The sequence below is a fragment of the Odocoileus virginianus genome, unplaced genomic scaffold, assembly GCF_023699985.2.
Source record: "Odocoileus virginianus isolate 20LAN1187 ecotype Illinois unplaced genomic scaffold, Ovbor_1.2 Unplaced_Contig_14, whole genome shotgun sequence".
In the NCBI taxonomy this organism is placed as follows: Eukaryota; Metazoa; Chordata; class Mammalia; order Artiodactyla; family Cervidae; genus Odocoileus; species Odocoileus virginianus.
Genome location: NW_027224331.1, coordinates 376,590 through 397,167, shown reverse-complemented (window position 1 = coordinate 397,167; position 20,578 = coordinate 376,590). Strand labels below are relative to the sequence as shown.

Genomic DNA, 20,578 nt, shown 5'->3' with positions numbered 1-20,578 from the left:
GCTTTGCTCCATCATCCACTCCATGGATGTTTAGGACCTGGCCCAGGAGCTGTCTTGCATCATAAACTCCTTCCGAGGAATAAGGAATGTTAATAGTCCTACTGGTGCTCCCTCTGCCCTGGGCCACTTGCTGCTTTGGGGGGGGCGGGGGGGTAGGAGGTGGATTGATTGCTCTGGGAAGAGGATTGTGGTGTGGAATAGATTGCTCCTACGTGTGTGTCTCCTTACAAAATTGGCTTTAAAATCAAGAAATGCTGACTCACACCTTAGTTCCCTGAAGGATGTGGAGAGGGCTTAACATTGCCATTAAAACTGGACGGATGCCCTAGAAATACACAATTAATAAATACAAGAGTGTTTAATGTGATTATTTTCCTTTTATGTAGGTGTAAAGATCTATGCACACACTATTTTTAGAGCAATTTTAGATTTACAGAAAAAATGGGAACATAGTACAGAGTTCCCATGCCAACTATAACCAGTCCCTTATTATTAAAGAACCAGTATTGATAATGTTATTATTAACTACTTTATTCAGATTTCCTGAGTTTCTCCTTAATGTCCTTTTTCTGTTTCAACAGCCTGTCCAGGTACCAATTTCATTTAGTCATTGTATGTCCTTAGGCTCCTGTGGGCTGTAGTGGTTTCCTGCCTTCCTTGTTTTGATGACTTTGATAGTTTTGAGGAGACCTGGTCAGAGATTTTGTAGAATATCCCTCATTTGGGGTTTGATGTTTTTTTCATGACTGAGCTGAAGTTACATGTTTAAGGAGGGTTCCCTGGGGGCTCAGTGGTAAAGAATCCACCTGCCAATGCAGGAAATGAGAGAGGGTTCATTCCCTGGGTCAGGAAGACCCCCTGGAGGAGGAAATGGCAACCCACTCCAGTGTTCTTGCCTGGGAAATTCCATGAGATAGAGGAGGCTGGTGGGCTATATAGTTCGTGGGGTCACAAAAGAGTTGGACATAACTTAGCGGCTAAACAACATCAACCACAGGTTTGGGAATATAACATATGAGATAACATATGAATAACATACGAATATATTTTGACAAGTCCGAGAATGATCTCGTTATGGGCAGAAAGGAGGAAGTTCAGTGGTTGGAGTAGGAAAATCAAAAGAGGAGTAAAGAATGGGCCTTCACAATGGAAGAAGGAGGTTAAATGTTGTCAGTGAACATGGACTCAGAATTTAAATGATGTAAGAATTCACTGGGGCCCTGCCAGTTATGTCATTTCAGGGGCTGGGATAGAGGTGTTTCCATGTTGCATATTGGGTCTGAGTCCCAGAGAGGCACCCTGGGCAGCCTCGGGTGATGGGGCTGGGCTGGGACTGACTTGTCAGGCCAGCACATGTCCAGACCTTGCCTCTGGTGCTCCAGGTGCCAATCTTCCAGGTGGGGAAGGCTGCAGCGCTGACAGATGTCCATCTGTATCGCCTCAGGGATTCAAACAGGAAGATGTTCACCAAATTAAGGCAACTGACGGACCACGTGTGGAGTGAGTGTGCAGGGCGGTGCAATAGGTGCTCTGCTTGCTAGAGAGGTTAGATAGCAGGGGATGCGTCGTGGGGTTACTGCAGCTCCTGACAAGCCATTGTTCCAGCTGCCAAATACGGAACGACAGTGTCTCTCACAGCCTGCTTTTCTCTGAGGGACACACAGTAAAAAAGTGAACGGATGACCTTTATCGTAACAGATGGCTTACTTATGAGCAAGTGATTCTGTGTGAAGCAGTGTGTGACTTTGAACCCAGAGCAGAAACTTGCCCCTCTCCCATTGAGTTTCATGGGCCAGGTTGGAGTAAGGAGTGTGAAACTTTAAGAGCGTCAGTCAGGCCAGGGGTTCTCCACTCTGTGCATTAGAGCTGCCGGGAACCTCCTAGAAAACACCCAAGACTAGACCCCAAGCCCGGAGGTTGTGGTGAAGCAGGAGAGGGCAGGCCTGGTGTCTGGGAGGCTGGCCTTGCCGTCTCATTCATTCTCCAGCTCTTCTGCCATGCAGGTCCTGATTCTTTTACTCGCACCCCTGTTGACTGTCATGTGAGTGAAGGTCGGGTGGTTGCTGTTGGAAGCTCGCCTGCGCTCTTCCTCCAGCGGAACAGCCTGTTCTGCCAGCGGGTCCCTAAGTGATGAAGCCGGCCGACCTGGGGCAGAGCCCATCGCTGCTGCACTCTGGATGCGTGTTCAGGTGGGGTGGGTGCCTGGGCCCAGTGCTGCTGTGGTTTGTACACTACTTGGTATCCCCCTTCCTCCTCCAGTGATGACAGGGAGGGGAAGCGAACATTCTTCCTCTTAAACCATTCCAGTGGGGACTCTGATTTAGAAGCAGAAGCTACTCTCTTTTACGAATGCAGGGGTGCCAGTGTCAGCCGGAATACAGGCTTCTAGTTTTAAGAGAGCCTAACCCAGCTGAGGGGCCCCGTCCAAGCCTTCTTGCCTTCTTTGCTCAGGACCCTTTCTCAATGAGTTAAAACTCCTTTTGTCACCTTGTCAGTGGGTTACACGCCCTAGGTAGAAAGAATAGATACATTTCCTTCTATCAGGGGCTTCCTCATCCTCTGGTGAGAAGGCCTGATCGCTCCCTGCACCACCTGGGGGCCGCCACCTGAAGTGTTGGAGGACTCTGCAGTTACGCTGTGACCGCTTTGGAGAGAGAGTTCTGGGGGTAGGGGTCTAGGTCTTCAACAGAAAACTACATCCACTCTTTAAAATTTGCTTTCAAGCAAACTGCTTAGCAGTTTTCCGTTCTTAGCTTGGCAATGTGCTCTTAAGAAATGGGCTGTGGAAAGAGAAATTATCACATCTTTCTAACACATCTGGCAACCTGGCTTTTTCCCCCCAAACTAGAATGTTGTTCCTGGTGGTGGCAATTACTGAACAGTCATTAAATAATGGTGAAAAGTAGACATTTGATGAGAAAAGATTCAAGAAGTCATTCAGATGGTATTTTTGGTAACTTGATCTGCCTCTGAGCATACGGTCTAGTCAGCTGAAGGAATTTAATGGTGACAAAATGTATTTCAGTAAGCAGGGAGTGAAAACAACCTGTTTATTTTCTCTTTTTTCCACCCCAGTGATATTTTTACCTTGGCTAACAAATATTGCATTAGGCATTTAAACTTTGTGAAAGCAGCCTTTGATAGTTTAGCCATATATGATTATTCTTTGTAATTTGGTTTGTATGTGCAGGCATGTTTATTTTGGTGGTGGTTCATAATTCACACATGTTACCATGGGGGAATAGTCTCTGTGTTGGGTGGTGGTGAAGAGGTCAGCGTGAGGTGGAGTGACAGCTCGCTGCACAGACTTGCACATGTGCGTAGCCGCTGGGTGCTACAGCGTTCTGTCCGTCTGGGACGCGGCCTCGTCTATGCCTGCCTCCTCTCAGAAGGGGTCTGGGCCTCCCCCTCCCCTCCCAGCTCACTCACTGGAAGCTACCCTGGGCCCCGTCTGGCCTTCAGATGGCTCCGGCCCCGGCTGCCGTGTTGGTTCGTGAGAGACTGTGGGCCAGAACCAGGCAGATCCTTGGCCTTGTGACAGTGTGTGAGGTATGAAGTGTTTTTAGTTCTAAGTGACGAAGTTTTGAGGGGACCTGATTGGCAGCGGCTGGTAACAACAAGAAGTCACCCAGCCCTTCTGGCGGTCCCCTCACCTGCGACGTGAGGGCTGGCCTAGTGCCCTTAGCAAGGTGGAGGCTGCCTGCCAAGCCTCTGGGGTCGCCTGACACTGGCTGTGCCTGGACCCCAACGGTTGCTTCCCACCTCTGTCCACGCCCCCCACCACCAAGACTGACGCTTTGTCTCAGGCAAACACCAAGCCCACGCTTTATTTCCTCTTACTTTGAAACAGGGACAGATCACATTGGAAATATACTGCAGAAAGTTATTTTAATAACTAAGCCTATTTACCCTTAATTTTCATAACTATTCAACAAACCAACCTATTGGATTTACTGTTTCTGAAACTAACATCATTTTGTTAAAAGTCATTGCTCCTTTATCTACTTAGAAATAGGATGGATTTTGGCTGCCATACTCTTTAATTATGGTAGATAAATAGGCATTTTTCAGTTGTTTATTTTCATTTGATCTCATTCATGGGCTGATTTAATTCCACTTGAACTTCAGGCAATAGACTGCTTCTGCTGTATGCATTTGTAAGAGTAATGCGTACCTTGAGCTTTTGGACTGAAAACTAACCAAATTCAAGTATCTAGTAGTAATAACTACCTGGCAGGTAAGTCGGTGAGTAGGAGGGCAGGAGTTCGTGTTTGCAGTATCAGGCCAAATGCCATCTGAGAAGGGAGAGTCTCGGTGCCCTGGTCGATGCTTTCTGCATCTTTCTGAGGCTGCATGTGAGTGTATCCAGGGCTTAGTCCAAACGATGAAGTCATGCGGGGCCAGTGGCCTCCCCTCAGTCTGGTCAGCAGAGAATCCATATTTCCTGACAGAATGTAGCTTTCACTTAGAACCACCAAGCCCGCCTGGTGTGCATGTATCTGTAGCGTCTTCCGTGTGTGGGTGAGTCATTATATAGTCAGTGTCAGCATCCCTCTTTGGGCAGGAGGAACACAGCAGAGGTGGAGCTGCATCCTGGGAAATAAAAGCAGGCTTATGCATCGAAACATGTATATCTAGGGTGAAACAGATCACCAGCCCAGGTTGGATGCATGAGACAAGTGCTCGGGCCTGGTGCACTGGGAAGACCCAGAGGGATGGGGGGAAGAGGGAGGTGGGAGGGGGGACCGGGATGGGGAATACATGTAAATCCATGGCTAATTCATTTCGATGTATGACAAAAACCACTGCAATGTTGTAAAGTAATTAGCCTCCAACTAATAAAAATAAATGAAAAAAAAAAAGAAAAGCAGGCTTATGGGTCGGATCTCTGGCTTTGGATTCTGTGCAACTTTGGACCCAGCCAGCGTCAAACCACATCATTACTCCACTACCCTGAGTAGTTTATGCTTGTCACTGAAAAGAGGCTCTGTCTGTCCCTGCATCATTTTCTATTAACACAGAGAAAACGCCACCGGTGGTGCATCCTGGATACCAGCAGATACTGGGTGAAGGAGCCACTCCGTATGATTATATTCAGTGTTTCCATTTTTAAATGGAGCCTCCACTGATGTGTGTGTGTGTCTTACGATATGTGTGAATGTGTGAGGGGGATGGTTGTAATGAAAAGTTTCCTCTGCAAAGTGAGCAAAGCCAGTAAAATTAATCTGAGTAAACAGAGTGAGAATTTTTTTCGATTGCATTTATTATTGAGCAGTTACCCTAAGACCACCCCCATGCTGGGTGCTATGGGTACAGAAGAAATGTGCCGGAGACCACGCCCATCCTCTGCCTTGAAAGGACCTGTGTTGCTTTTAGATATTGACCTTTAGTGGATTCCAGGCAGGATGTGTGATCAAGTGCTCATACCTGGCTCTGTCCCCTGGGACTCCCGGGGGCCCTGCAGTGCTTTAGCCCCACACCCCCATCTTTGAGAAGGCAGGCCTCTTACTCAGACCCCACCACCAGCAAAGTGAAACCGTGGCCAGAGCCCGGGGCTCCGGCTCCCAGGCCAGGCCTCATCTCAGCGTGCCATGTGTCTTGCCCCTCCCCGGCATACCAGCCCCTCCTGCCTCCCTGGACCGTGCCCTCACTCCGGTCGCCTTCCTCCCATCTCTTTTCCTGCTTGTGGTGTCTCGGGGCAACCCAGCATCTCCAGGACAGACTCCCCTTCCTTCCTAGCGCCACCTCTGCCCTCCCCTAATGACTTCCCTGCGTGTCTTGTGGATGACTGACCCCATGCCAGTTCCCTCCCACCTGCGGCCCCCCAGCAGTGCCCCCAGCCCAGCTGCCTCACCTTCCAGCCTCCGTCACCACCGCAGAGTGACGTTCCCACAACACCGGTCTCCGATCTCCTCCCTGTCACTCTGTTCCCTCGTTTTCCTTGTGGGGTCTGCTCTGGACTCCACTGAGGGGCAGCGGCCCCAGGCACGGGTCATGATGTCCCAGGGTGGGCGTCACCTGCACCCTGGTGCTGCTGTGCTGAGTCGCTTCAGTCGTATCCGACTCTGCGACCCCCCGTGGGCTGTAGCCCACCAGGCTCCTCTGTCCATGGGGTTCTCCTGGCAAGAGTACTGGAGTGGGTTGCCCTCAGCCCTTCCCAAATGTCCAGCAACAACATGGGGTGGTGACAAGCCATGGATGGGCAGACCTGTGGCAGACAGTTGTGTGGGCATCATCTCAGCCAGTGGCTCTGATGGGCCAGCCCGACCTAGAGGAATTTACAGTGCCCTGACATGTCCTGAGGGGAATAGGAAATGCACTGTTTTCCCCCAGGTTTGACTGTGGTGGTGGTGGATGGGAGCTGTCTTCTCTAAGGGTGGGACACGGGGAAGCTTGAAACTCTGAGCGCTGGACTCCAGCCTTGCAATGTGCTCTGACTCCGCGATTGGTGCCTCAGCCTTCTCATCAGCAGAATGGGACAGTTCTAGCATTGTAAGGAGCATGGACACGCGGGCAGGGTCTAGGATGGGGTTCAGCCCTAGCAAGTGCCCTGTGAGTGTTAGCGGCTGATGTGCTCCTCCCCCCCCCCATCCCCTTCTCCCGCTCCCCACCCTCCTCTCGGAGCAGGTAGTCAACGTGGTAACTTGCACTTTTTGACTGAGTGCAAGACTAAACAGTCCTTTGTGGATGACTCCCTATACACCTATTCTTGGATTTTTGTGATACTGTGAGAAATCAGGCTTCTGTAACTTGGTTCCAACTGGGCCCTGGCCAGCCATCCACATCCTGCTTTCTAAACGGCCGACTTGAGCTGCTTGCCCGTTGTGTGACCTGGACAGTTTGCTTAAGCTCTCTGGTCTCCTGTGTCCCTGTTGCTGGATAGGACTGATAAAATGGCAGGCTTGTTGCCAGGATGAAAAGGTATCTTCATGCAGTGCCTGGTGGGTCGGTGTTCATCAGTGCTGCTTAGCATTCCGTCACTGCTGGGACTTTGCAGTGCCCTCGTTATAGAGTCAGCCCTCATCTTTGGCCTCAGTTCTATGGTGGGCTCGCTTCATTGCCACATGGCCGGGGTGGGGCGGGGAAGTGTAGAAAGAGGTCAGGGAGTTTTACATACGGACCGGTCAATCTCGTTTGTGCGAAGAAGATGACGTTTATTTTCTGAGAAAACATTGATGGTTGACTTACAAATGTTGATTTGGTGAACATTACAGTGTGGTGGCCCCACCTGCGGCAATTCACTTTTTGTTTACTTTTGATTTTATTCAAGCACAAGGTTAAATGGTGTGATTGGTTAGCCAGTGTGTGTAGTAGGCCAGATACCTGTGGGAAAAAGTTATTAGCCACAAAATGTTACCAGCAAGCTACAAAACAAAAATGAATAAAGCTTAATTAATTAAAAGTCTACACAGTATGATTCTGGTAGCTTCATTACTTGCTGGATTTAGTATTCACATGTCTCCTTATATTGTGAAGGCAGACAGAGGTCAGAGTCTCTCTCTCCCTGGCAGTTGCCAAGATTGTCTTGAAACCTTAGCCAATAGTAAATTGAAAGTTTATTTATAACCAAGTAATCTCAAAAGTCAAATTATAAATATCCTTCAAAAAATTTTTTGCAGCCAAAAGTATTTAAATGGAGTAGGTGCTGTTCATGCTAAGTTGCTTCAGTCGTGTCCAACTCTTTGCAACCCTATGGACTGTAGCCCACCAGGCTCCTCTGTCCATGGGATTCTCCAGGCAAGAATACTGGAGTGGATTGCCATGCCCTCCTCCAGGGGATCTTCCTGACCAGGGATCAATCCCCCGTCTCTTAGTCTCTCACATCTCCTGCGTTGGCAGGTGTGTTCTACCAATAAATAGTGCCACCTGGGAAGCCCAGATGGGGTCCAGATGCATTTTAATTCATTCGTTACTGTGCGGGCTGAAGTGAAGTGAAGTGAAGTGAAAGTCGCTCAGTCGTGTCCGACTCTTTGAGACCCCATGGACTATACAGTCCTTGGAATTCTCCAGGCCAGAATACTGGAGTGGGTAGCCTTTCCCTTCTCCAGGGATCTTCCCAACCCAGGGATCGAACCCAGGTTTCCCACATTGCAGGCAGATTCTTTACCAGCTGAGCCACAGGGAAGCTAGGATCTTCAAAAGTCATAGCACTTGGAGGCCTGAGAAGGCCTTGTGATAAGTGGGTGGGACATTCCTCCCACGATCCCTCCCTTGCTGGGATAAACCAGCTTCATTTCACCTCAAGAGCAACTGAAGGACAAGCTGGCCTCCAGAGGAGGCGGCTTAGGCCCAATTACTCTGTAACTGTTCTACCTTTTGAGTAAAAATACAGCTTACTAGCAGAGCCAGTTGCATTTAGGGAAACCATGTCTGATTTGGCCCAGCCCCTGAGAATTACTCTTTCTGCAGATCTCACTTTACATTGTTTAGAGCCAAATTGTGTCCAGCGGTCACACAGCCCTTGCTGGCTGGAGGAATGCTGGCTGAACAAATCCAAGCAAGACTGGCTGGGTTTCCCCTGAGGGAGACGGCGTCCTCATAGCATCTGCTGGGGAAATGGCCAGTTGATGATGCTTGGCCCACAGACGTCTGCCTGAGTGGGAGGATTACGAGCCGTGGGGTATTGTTGATTTGGGGGCATATACAGAAAACTTTCTTATGGTGTTCACAGAAATCAGGTCCCAAGCGGTTGAAAAATATATTTAGCTCTGTGGTCATGAGGTTGTTATTTAATTTGATTAGTGTTGATAGATTAGAGTAAATTGTTTGCACAGATGAGTTGAATAAATTCTGCCAGAGCTTCTATCATCTGGTTTTACATTAAGCGCTTAATTTGTAGCCCTATTAGCTGGAAGGAAAGCTCGGCCATCCTTACCCCTCCCTCCACTATTATTCAGTAGAATTACAGAAATCATTTAACAACCTCTGAGCCTGGTTCAATTGCCTGAGGGAGACTCTGGTCCTGTGGTACCCTTAAGCTGTAGAAGGCATCCTGAGAGCTACCCTGATTTTAATGGCTTTGATTTAGCCACTATTGAATTCTCTTATTTAATCTAGTGTCCCTGTCTCCCTTCTCCACTCTCCCCAGGTCTCCAGAGTATTTCTTTCCATACATAAGTGTTATACATAGAAAACGGAGAAAGAAAAGCAGGTCCCACACTTCAGTCCTCGGGTCTCCACCACTGAGCAGGCCTGGGGTGCGATCCTATAGACGGGAGATGTCACCTTGCTGTGTCCCCAGCGCCCACTTGCCTAGAAAGACTCAGTTTGTTGACCTGAAGAATGGAAGTGTGCTCCAGGAACCTGTCAACTCACTTGGTATCTTTTCTCCCCCAGGAGGACTGGAGCGACATTGACCCAATTAAAAAGAAAGACCTTCATCACAGCGACGGGGACGAGAAGGCGCACAGCATGGAGACCCTCCCTCCAGGTACTGCAGCGGCCTCCAGGGCCAGGCCAGCCCTGGGCTGCTGGCGGTGGGGGCCTGCCTTGCCCATTGTGAATGAGCTGGATGTGGTTGGAGCGAGTCCCCTGTCGGGTAGAGAGTGGATTTCACAAGGCAGGCGGGACACTGCCCTAGAACAGCGTTCTACTGCCTTCCTTCAAGCCCTAAGTGCCTTGTGAAATGACGTTCCTGCAAGGTGACCAAAATTTCTTGAAAGAAAAAATAGAATTAAAAAAAATACACAATGGTATGTATCAGTTTGTTGATTTTTTTTTTTAACAGTCTTTATTTTTTTAGAGCAGTTTTAGGTTCTCAGCAAAAGTGAGTGGAGTGTACAGAGGTTTCCATATACTCCCCACCCCCACACACAGGCGCTCCCACTATCAACATCCCCCACTAGATGGGACATCGTTACAATCAGTGAGCCAACACTGATACATCAGAACCACCATAGTTGATGTTAGGACTCATTGGTGGTATTCTGTGTTCAGTGACATGCATGCACCACTGCAGGATCACACGGAGTAGTTTCACTGCCCTAGCAATCCTCTCGGCTCTGCCTAGCCATCCTTCCTTCCCCCAACCCCTGGCAACCACGAATCCTTTTACTGTCTCCATGATTTTTGCCTTTTCCAGAATGTCATAGTTGGAATCAAATAGTATGTAGCCTTTCCACACTGACTTCTTTCACTTAGTAACATGCATTGAGCGTTTATCTATGTCTTTTCGTGGCTTGATAACCCTTTTGTTTTTATTGTGAATAGTATTCTGTTGTCTGGATATATCAATTTATTTATCCATTCAGCTAGGAAGGACATTCAGAAGGATATCGTGGTTGTTTCCAAGTTTGGCAGTTATGAATAAAGCTGCTATAAACATCTGTGTTCAATTTTTTGTGTGTGGACATAAGTTTTCAATTCATTTGGGTAAATACAAGGATCATATGCCAAGAATACACTTATAAGAAACTACCAAACTATCTTCCAAAGTGTCTGTACCATTTTGCACTCCCACCAGCAGTGAATGAACGTTCCTGTTACTCCACATCCTCAACCAGCGATTGGTATTGTCCCTGGTTTTTAGTCTGGCCCTTCTAATATGTTGGAAGTGATAGCTTATTGGCAGGTGGGTTCTTTAACACTAGAGCCACCATATGTTTTTCTGTCATACGTACAACTTCGTTGCGGAAATGTCTGTTCAGGTCTTCTGCCCACATTGAAACTGGGTTCTTCATTTTCTTATTGTTAACTTTTAAGAGTCCTCTGTGTATTTTGGATAATTGTCCTTTATTGGATATATCATATGCAAACACTTTCTCTGTGGCTTGTTTTCTTATTCTCTTGACAGTGTCTTTCTCAGAGCAGAAAGTTTTAAGTTAATGAAGTTTAGCTGTATCAGTTCCTTCATAGATTATACCTTCAATATATCTAAAAAGTCATTGCCATATTCAAGGTTACCTAGATTTTTTTCCCTGTGTTATCTCCTAGGATTTTTATTATTTTGTGTTCCGTATTTCGGCCTGTGATCCATTTTGAGTTAATTTTTGAGAAGAGTTTAAGGTGGCAGGGTCCGTACCTAGATTTTTATTCCTTTCATATGGATACCCAGCCGTTCCAGTTTTAGTTATTGAATAGGCCATCATTGTTTCCTTGTTACCTTTATTCCTCTGTCAAAAATCAGTTGACTGTATTTATGTGGGTCTGTTTCTGGGCTGTCTTCTCTGTTCCAAAGATCTGTCTGATTATTCTTTCCAATACTACTTTCCCTTTAGATTTCATCTTGAAGTTGGGTAATGTTAGTCTTCCAGTTTTGTTCTTTACCTTTAATCTTGTGTTGGGCTTTCTGGTTTTTTGTTTTGCCTTTTCATATAAACTTTAGAATTAGTTTGTTGGTACTCACAAAATAACTTTCTGGAATTTTGATTTGGTTTGTGTTGAGTCTTCAGATCAAGTTAGTAAGAACTGACATTTTGACAATATTGAGTCTTTCAATTCATGAATATGGAGTATCTATCCATTTATTTAGTTCTTTTTAAATTTTTTTCATTAGAGTTTTTTGGTTTTGGTCATATACATTTTTGTGTCTATTTTGTTAAACTTGTACCAAAGTGTCTCTGTTTTGAGGGTGCTAATGTAAATGGTATTGTGCTTTTAATTTTAAATTCCACTTGTTCATTTACTATAGGAAAGCAATTGACTTTTGTGTATTTATTGTATATCCTGCAATTATAGCAAGGATTGTTATAATTACTTACCAGTTCCAGGAATTTTTTGTTTGATTCTTTCAGTTTTTCTGCGTAGACAATCATGTTACCTGCAAATAAAGGCAGTTTTTTTTCTTCCTTCTCAATCTGTATTATACCTTTTGTTCTGTTTTCTTGCCTTAGTGCATTAGCTGGGACTTATAGCTAGTATGATATTAAAAGGGAGTGATGAGAGAAGACATTCTTGCCCTGTTCCTGATCTTAGAAGGAAACCTTTTAGGTTCTCATCATTAAATATGATGTTAGATGAAGGTTTTTTTAGATGTTCTTTACCAAGTTGAGGAAGTTTCCCCTCTGTTTGTAGTTTGATGAGAATTTTTATCATGAACAAGTGTTGAGTTTGATCACATGCTTTTCCTGCATTTGTGACTGTGGTCATGGGGTTTTCCTTCTTTATCTTCTTAGTGTGGTAGATTACATTAACTGATTTTCACATATTGAACCAGACTTGCATACCTGGGATAAATCATATTTGGTCATTATGTAAAGTTCTTTTTTACACATTGTTGGATTCAACTTGCCAGTATTTTGTTGAGGATTTTGGTATCTATATACACAAGAGGTATTGGTTTAAATTTTTTTTTTTTCTTGTAATGTCTTTGTCTGGTTTTGTTATTAGGGTTAACACTGGCCTCATAAAATAAAGTAGGAAGTACTCACTCTGCTTCTATCTGCTGGAAGAGATTATAGAGAATTAGTATAATTTCTTTCTTAAATGTTTTGCAGAATTCACCAATGAATATAGCTGGGTCTAGTGCCATTTGTTATAGGAGGTTAGTAACTATTGATTCAATTTTTAAGATAGATATAGGCCTGTTGAAATTGCCTATTTTTTCTTGTCTTAGTTTTGGAGATTGTGTCTTTTAAGAAATTGATCCATTCATCTATGTTATCAAATTTTCTGGCATAGAAATGTTCACAGTATCCTTTTATTCTCCTTTTAATGTCCAGAGGATCTGTATACTGATGCACCCTCTTTCATTTCTGACATTCTAATTAGTGTCTTCTCCCATTTGTTCATAGGTAGCCTGACTAAAGGATTATTGATTTTATTGCTCTTTTCAAAGAACCAGTTTTTAGAATTCTTTCCCATTTCTTAGCTTTGTAATTTTTATTATTTATTTTCTTTTGTTTACTTAGGATTTATTCTACTTTTCTAGTTTTCTGAAGTAGAAGCTTAGATGATTAATTTCAAATCTTTCTTCTTTTCCATATTGTGTTCAGGGCTGTCATTTTCTTGTCATGCACTGATTTCACTGCATCACACAAATTTTGGTATTGTATTTCCATTCTTACTTGGTTCGGAATATTTTTTAATTTCACTGAGATTTGTTCTTTGACCTATGTATTCTGTTCCTCCTTGCAGGTTTCTCAGTTTTTGTGTCATGTGTTCTAATGCTCTTGTTAGGCACAGACACATTAAGGATTATTATGTCATCTTGATAGGTTGACGCCTTTATCATTACGTATTGCCCTTCTTTATTCCTGGTAACTTTTCTTGGTGTGAAGTTTGTTCTGTTTGAGCTAATATAGCTCCTCCTGCCATCTTTTGATTAGTATTGGAATGGTATCTTTTTCTCCATCCCTTTACTTTTCATCTATATGTGTCTTTATATTTAAAGTAGATTTCTTGTACAAAACATGTAGGTAGTTGGGGCTTGTTTTTTTATCCATTCTGACAGTCTGTCTTTTAAGTGGTGTATTTAGATCGTGACAACGTAAAGTAATTAGTAAAGAGTTGTATCAATGTCTGCCATGTTTGTTATTCTTGTCTGTTCCTTGCTCTTGTTCTTTGTTCTGTATCCTTTTGTCTTCCACTCTTTGTTTGCCTTTTGTAGTTTTAATTAAGCATTTTATATGATTCCACTTTCTCCTGTTTTTACATTTTATTACAGATAATCCAAGTTTAATTTCAGACAACAATATCCTGCTTCACAGCACAGGTATCTAACAGCAAAATGTTATCTCTCCCCCCATTCTTTGTATCATTACTGTCATTCATGTCACACATGTCAGTCATATACATAAATGCATATATAAGCATACAGAATCGAATATATGGTAGCTATTATTATTTTTGAGCAAACGTATCTGTTAGATCAATTAAAAAGAAAAGAAGAAGAATTAAAGTTGTAATTTTACCTTCAATTATTCCTTCTCTGATGCTTTTCCTTTCTTTATAGAGATCTGCATTTCTGACATAAATCATTTTCCTTCTCTCTGAAGAGCTTCTTCTAACACTTCATGCAAGGCAGGTCTACTGGCAACAGATTCCCTCAGTTTTTGTGATTTGAGAAAGTCTTTATTTCCCCTTCACTTTTGGAGATTTCACAGGGTCCAGAATTCTAGGTTGATGATTTTTTTTCTCTCAACCCTTTAAATAGTCATTGCACTCTTTTCTTGCTTGCATGGTTTCTGAGGAGAAGTTGGATGTAATTCATATCTTTGTTTCTGTAAAGCTATTTTCCCCCCTCTGTCTCCTTCAAGGTTTTTTCTTTATGATTAATTTTCTACAGTTTAAGTATGCTTGGGTGTAGTTTTATGTATTTATCCTGCATGGTGTTCTCTGAGCTTGCTGAATCTGTGGTTTGCTGTTGTAGTTAACATGAGGAAATTCTCAGTCATTATTGCTTCAAATATTTCTTCTGTTCCTTTCTCTCTTTTTTCTGTAAGTGGAACCACTTAAATCTCTTACACCTTTTGTAGTTATCCAACAGTTCTTAGGTATTCTGTTTTGCTTTGGGTTTGTTTTTTTCTCCTAGTCTTGTTTTTTATCTTCAATTTTTATTTTGGAAGTTTCTGTTGTCATATCCTCAAGCCCTGAGATTGTCTCATCAGCCATGTCCAGTCCCCTCAAAGTCATTCTTCATTTCTGTTAGTATTTTTGATCTCTACCATTATATTATAATTCTTTTTTAGAATTTTTATCTCTTTGTCTATGGTATTCATTTTTTCTTTCATTTTGTCTACTTTTTTTGTTAGAGCGCTTAGCATATTAATTATAGTTGCTTTAAATTCCTGGCCCGATAATTCCAACATCCTGCCATATGTGAGTCTGATTTTGGTGCTTGCTTTGTCTCTTCAAGCATTCCTTTTCCTTTTCAGGGTGTCTTGTAATTTTTTCCCTAAAAGCCAGATATGACGTCCTGGGTAAGAGGAACTCCTATAACCCAATCTTTGGTGCCATGGTGGGCGGGTCTCAGTCTCCTAGTGAGCCTGCACCCCTGGCATCTACTTCACAAACGCATCTCAGCTTTCCCACTCAGGTGGGACAGGATAGTGAGTCCCTGGAGTTGGGTATTTCCCTTCCTTCAGATTGATTTGGCTCTGATAACAGCCCAGTTGGTTGGGTTCTTGAGGGCAAGCCTTATTAACAACAGATGGTGATTTAGTTAAGTCATGTCCAGCTCTTCCAGTCCAAATGGATTGAAGCCCATCTGGCTCCTCTGTCCATGGATTTTCCTGGCGAGAGTACTGGAGTGGGTTGCCGCTTCCCACTCCAGGGCATCTTCCTGACTCAGGGAACGAACCCACATCTTCTGCGTTGCAGGTGGATTCTTCACTGCTGAGCCCCCAGTGTGTGCCTTCTCTTTCAGGTCAGCTCCTTCCCCTCCTCCACTGGAGGCAGGAGAGCTTCTGTCTCCGGTGGTCACTCTGGGAAGCCCGGTTAAGCTCCTGGAGGTGAAGCTCATGGAAGTGTGGGGGCCCCTGACCTTAGCACTCAGGCTCATCCACAGCGAGCCTCCAGCCGTTCACCCTGCCGCTCAGGTTTCCTCCTCAGATTCTGCCTCCCACAGGTTGCTGCTCTGGGAAGTCGTGATTCTCTGGATCCACCAGCTGGTCTTCCCAGTTTTGGGAGCAGCAGTTTGCCCTGTAACCTCACTTCTCTGAGCAATCTGAGAGGACTTGTTGGCTTTTCAGCTTGTTTATCTGTTGGGTTGGAGTAATAACTTGCAAACTCCTGAAAACAGGAAGTTAGTGCGTGAAATCTTGCTTTAATGGTGACAGAGAGTTTTTCGTGTTTCTTTCTGGGGCACTGTCAGTCCAGGGAGTCCAGGCCTGTGTAACACCCAGCACAGGTTCCAGCTGCACTTGATTGGGAGCGTGTGTGTGCATTAGACATCTACATTAGATCTGCCCCCTCCCTCCCCACTGATTCGGAAGCCCCAAACCACAGCTCTTTCCTATGTGAGAAGGCATTACCCGTGTAGTGGGGAGCATCTGAACGGAACAGTTAGCCATTAAGTGTTTATTTATTATGATAATAGGATGTACTTCTGCTGTGTGGATTAATGAGACATTTTCTGTGGGTTGTCTTATATTAATAAAACCAAGTGTTCTCTTGGACTTTAAGGCATATTGGAGGGAGAGGGAGAAGCTGTCTTCAGGACATGTCCTACATGTAACTACTTGCTATAGTCAGACCCAATAGTTAAAATCGATGTTTTCATGTTCTTAACTGTTACACAGTTGATTTCTTTATCTTTAAAGAGATAGGAATGTACTGATTTTCCTCTTTTTTGAAATATTACTAATAACTTTTGATGAATGCACTAAATTCTTTTATTTTGCCTTTAAAGGACTTTATCTTCTTTTCTTGTTTAAACATTTTTTCTTACTCATCCATCATATGCGTGATTTTTTCCTTTAGAAATTATTTTGTTATGGTTAAGAAGTATATTTTCTCTAAGGATGATGGGCATGGACAGAATTCTGTGGTCTGCAAGGAGCCACTGGTCATAGCACTTTCCACTCTGTGAGTAGGTTGTTTGGGAATGCTGTGGCTTCCTGCGTTCTAGGTGTTGGATGTCTGGGAGGAGGAAGGAGGTGGCACACAACCTGGTGACTTTCAGCCTGGCCACAAAACCCACTGAGAGATGCAGGAGCAGATGTAAGACAGCAGTCATGCCCCCAGGCAATGGCCTCCTGTGTGCTTTAACCACACACACTGTAAGCAAAAGCGTTTCAGGTCCAGGATGGAGGACTTTTGCCCTTAGATTCTGTGACCATTGTTTCTACTTCATCATCATGTTTTCCAGCTGGAAGCACTGAATTTCTTTTTTTCAAATACTGATTTTCGAAGTGTTTCAAATAGTGTATTTATTCATCAGTTTTTTGTTTTTTGAAAATTTGTCTAATGGAGATAAGTTTTATCTTTTTTCCCTGGGTGCAGGAAAAGCTTTTGGGTTTGAAAAATCAGTTTCTCTTTGTGATTCTCCCTCCTGTATCTCCTTCTCTTGTCTCCTCAGCATCTCTGATCTGATTGGTGAGACTGGTTGGCAGGTAGCAGGTGACACAGAAGAAACAGGCCAGTTGCATTTGAAGGGCCGACATCTGGTTTGAGGATGGCTGTTGGTGGAGGTTCTTGCCCAGGAGCTCCCATCCTTAGACAATTTGCCTTCTGAGAGCACATTTTCTTCTTGCTTTTACAAGACCTCAGTGTCACTCGTGTGTTCACTGGGAACCTCGTGTGAGGGGGTGAACCTTGGAGAGTGGGTATGGAGCGGGTGAGGAAAGGAGAGTCCTGGGTAGGTTTTGGGGTAGCTAGGGGGTCCTTCCCATCCTTGGCTGGATCTTCACCCCACCCCTCTTACCCGCTGCTGCTTCATCCCCAGAGGCACTTGATGTCAAGAAGCAGAAATTACGTTCACGTAAAGATGAATGAGATGGGAATGGCGAAGTGTATAGCAGGTCTTAAATCCTGGGTAGCAGTTGCCGCTGATGCTCACAATGTTTAGCGGTTCTGCCTCCCAGGGAAGAAAAGTGAGGTGAACCAACTGTGTGTGTATTTGGCACATACGATAAACTCGACTTGAACTGGGATTTTTCAGATTGGTTAGTCGACCTTGAATAGAATTGGCCAGAATGTCCTGTGTACGTTTTCTCAAGCAGCTCTTACAATGCTATGCTTCAGGGTCAGGAGGACTGCTCCCCTGACCTCTCCCCCTCCTGAGGAATTTCATGGGTTCCAGCATTGCGTCTTTTTAAAAAAAGTCATGGTAAAACATATAATAACATAAAATTTACCATTTTAACCATTTTGAAGTACAGAGGTCAGTGGCAGTTAAGTACATTCACCTCGTCTGCCACCGTCACTCCATCCACCTCCAGAACTTTCTCATCGTCTCAAACCGAGACTCTGTCCCCGATTAAACACTGACTCCCCATCCCCTCTCCAGCCCCTGGCACCCACACCCTACCTTCTTTCTCCATGAACTTGATTCTTCCAGGCACCTCATCCGTGCAGTCACGTGGCATTCTTTCTCCTGGGACAGGCTCGTTTCCCTTGCTGCAGCGTCCCTGTGGCAGATAGCCTCCTTCTCAAGGTTGGACTCGCCTCCACTGCCCCTCTGCACCTGGGCGCCGAGAGCCACGTCCTCTGGCAGCACGTGCAGCCGCCAGGACGCAGCTAGCACCACGCGGCTCCTGCGACCCAGGCCTGGGGCCCCGGGGTCTGCCCAGTGTCCTCTTCAGGAAAGGAAGTCGCTCTGAGTATCCCTAGAGAAACATTTAAAAAGCAAATAGCCTCAGTGGCTCAACGGTAAAGAATCTGCCTGTAATGCAGAAGTTGCGAGTTCGATCTCTGGGTCAGGAAGATTCCCTGGAGAAGGAAATGCCACCCCACTCCAATATTCTTGCCTGGAAAATTCCATGGATAGAGGAGCCTGATGGGCTGCCAGGAGCATGGGGTCATAGAGTTAGTTGGACACGACTTAGCAACTAAACAACAATGACGTTATTGCTTTTAGAAATTTTAAGAAATTCAGAGAAAATTTAAAAAATTCAGAGGAGCAAAAATAAGAGCATTGTATTCACATGTAATTCCACCACCTCTTAATGACTGCAGTTCTCCCACTGCATGTTCCCCAGTCTCGCACTGGGCGTATACCTGGGCACACTCACCCCCGTGGCTGCAGTGAGCGGTCTTTGCAGGCTCTCAGGGGCGCCAAGCCCGGCACGGGAGGCCTGAGCCCCAGACACCTCGATCTCTGAGCCCGACACCATCTCCTGGGCCTTTGGGCCCCTCTGTCCACGCATCCACATTGTGCCGCGCTCCAAGTTATCTACTAGATGGATAACACTGCCCAAGATCTTGGGGATTAACTGGGCAATGTATCCACACATACCCCTCTCTCCCAGCAACAGCACCTTGAGGTCCTCACCATGTCTCCGAGAGGGGTCCCCTACTCCACCTTCCTCCTGAAATAGCTCAGAACAGGTGACGGGCAGCCCCAACTATCTGCTTACATCCAGATTCTTACAGATACGGTACTACACTGTTCTTGCCTATTTCTTACCAAGGTAATACATCATAAACACCTTCTCATGTCCTTAATAACACCTGCGTTTTAAATGACAACGTGCATCCATTACTGTAAGCTTATTGAGTTTTTCCTATATTATAGGACACACAAGGTTTCCAGCCAGTATCTTTATATGTAAGTCTTAAAAATCTGTGTGTCCCTAATTATTTTCTTGAAATGAATTCCCTAAAGTGAAATTGCAGGGTCAGTAGCAACACATGCATTTAAGGATTTTTTTTTTTTTTTTATATTAATGGCCAAGTTGTCTTCTAGAGGATGCCTATACCTTGCCCCCTAGCCAACATTGAAAACAAATCTTCTGTTGTCTTTCCCCCTTCCAATGAGTAAGAAAGCAGAACCAAGGACTTAGGTCAGGTCAGTAGCCAGAATAGGGGTGGAGCTCTTAAAGCAACAGGACTCTGAGCCGTGTTAGTAGAGACGCAACGCCCAAAACCACTCCAACAGCGTCCAGTGCCCCCCATGCTGCCGCCCACCCCTCAAGTATTTTGTTCTCTTCTGGGCACAGGGTGTTCAGAGATGCTAATAAATTTAAATAGGTCCAGATGATGATGACTCAGATGGGGAGGAGGCTGGAAACAACATCTGATGAGGAGCACTTAAATGGATGTTTTGAGAAAGGGGTGAGAAGGGCAAAATGGGATCATGATGCCAAAATACTTGAAAAGGTGCCACAGAGAAGAGGCTAATTTTTTTTTTTTCTTTTTATTTGAGACTCCAGAGAATTTAAGTTGCAGGGAAGCAGTGTTGTTGTAGAAGGAAGTGCAGGCCGGCAGCTCTGGCTGGCTGCATGTTGGGGGTTTAATGAAGAGCTCTTCACATCCGCATCCCTGCCGCCTTCTGACTTCAACACTTGCCGTCAGCCTTCAGGAGAGGCCCCACCTCCTCACTCAGACCCCAGCGTGCAGGGCCGGGCAGGGAGGCAGGTGCCCTCTGGAAGGGAGGCACGAGGCCTGCACTGCGGGGGTGCTTCTTGGTGCTCGGTTACAGGCCCACCCACTTCAGAGTGAGTTGTCAGCCACAGTGGAAGGAACACAACTTTGAGAAGAGAGACACCCAGGTTTGAGTTGTGGCTCCATTTTAAAGTTTGACTTCCGCATCTCAGTTGCTCAGTTAGCGCAGTGGAGACTGTGGTGACGTCCCTGGTGGCTCAGGGGTGAAGGACATGCCTGCAATGCAGGAGACTTGCAGGAGACAGATTTCAGTCCCTGGATTGAGAAGATCCCCTGGAGGAGGAAATGGCAGCCTGCTCCAATAATCCTGCCTGGAAATCCCCATGGACAGAGGAGCCTGGCGGGCTACAGCCCATGGGATTGCAAAGAGTTGGACATGACTGAGTGACTAAAACAACAAACAATCGTGATGGCACATGCTTTGCAGGGTCACCGTGTGCTGGGCAGGGTCTGTTCGGGGCTGCCGTCCTGCGGGTGCTGGTCGGGGAGCCCTTCTTTCTCTCTTCCTGCCTCAAGTATCAGTCCCAGTTCTGAGTAGGAGTTTCGCTTTGATACTTTTACGAATATTCGGGATGAAAAACCATATACAACGAAC

General features: G+C 45.3%; 1 protein-coding gene across 1 annotated transcript in view; it reads left to right on the top strand.

The window, feature by feature from the left end:
* Window positions 1-20,578, top strand: part of GALNT2 (polypeptide N-acetylgalactosaminyltransferase 2) — a 175,112-nt gene that overhangs the window by 84,145 nt on the left and 70,389 nt on the right. The window contains exon 2 of the mRNA XM_020900443.2: window positions 9,337-9,430. Coding sequence (XP_020756102.1) covers window positions 9,337-9,430 — 94 coding nt within the window. The remainder of the gene's footprint in view (window positions 1-9,336; window positions 9,431-20,578) is intronic.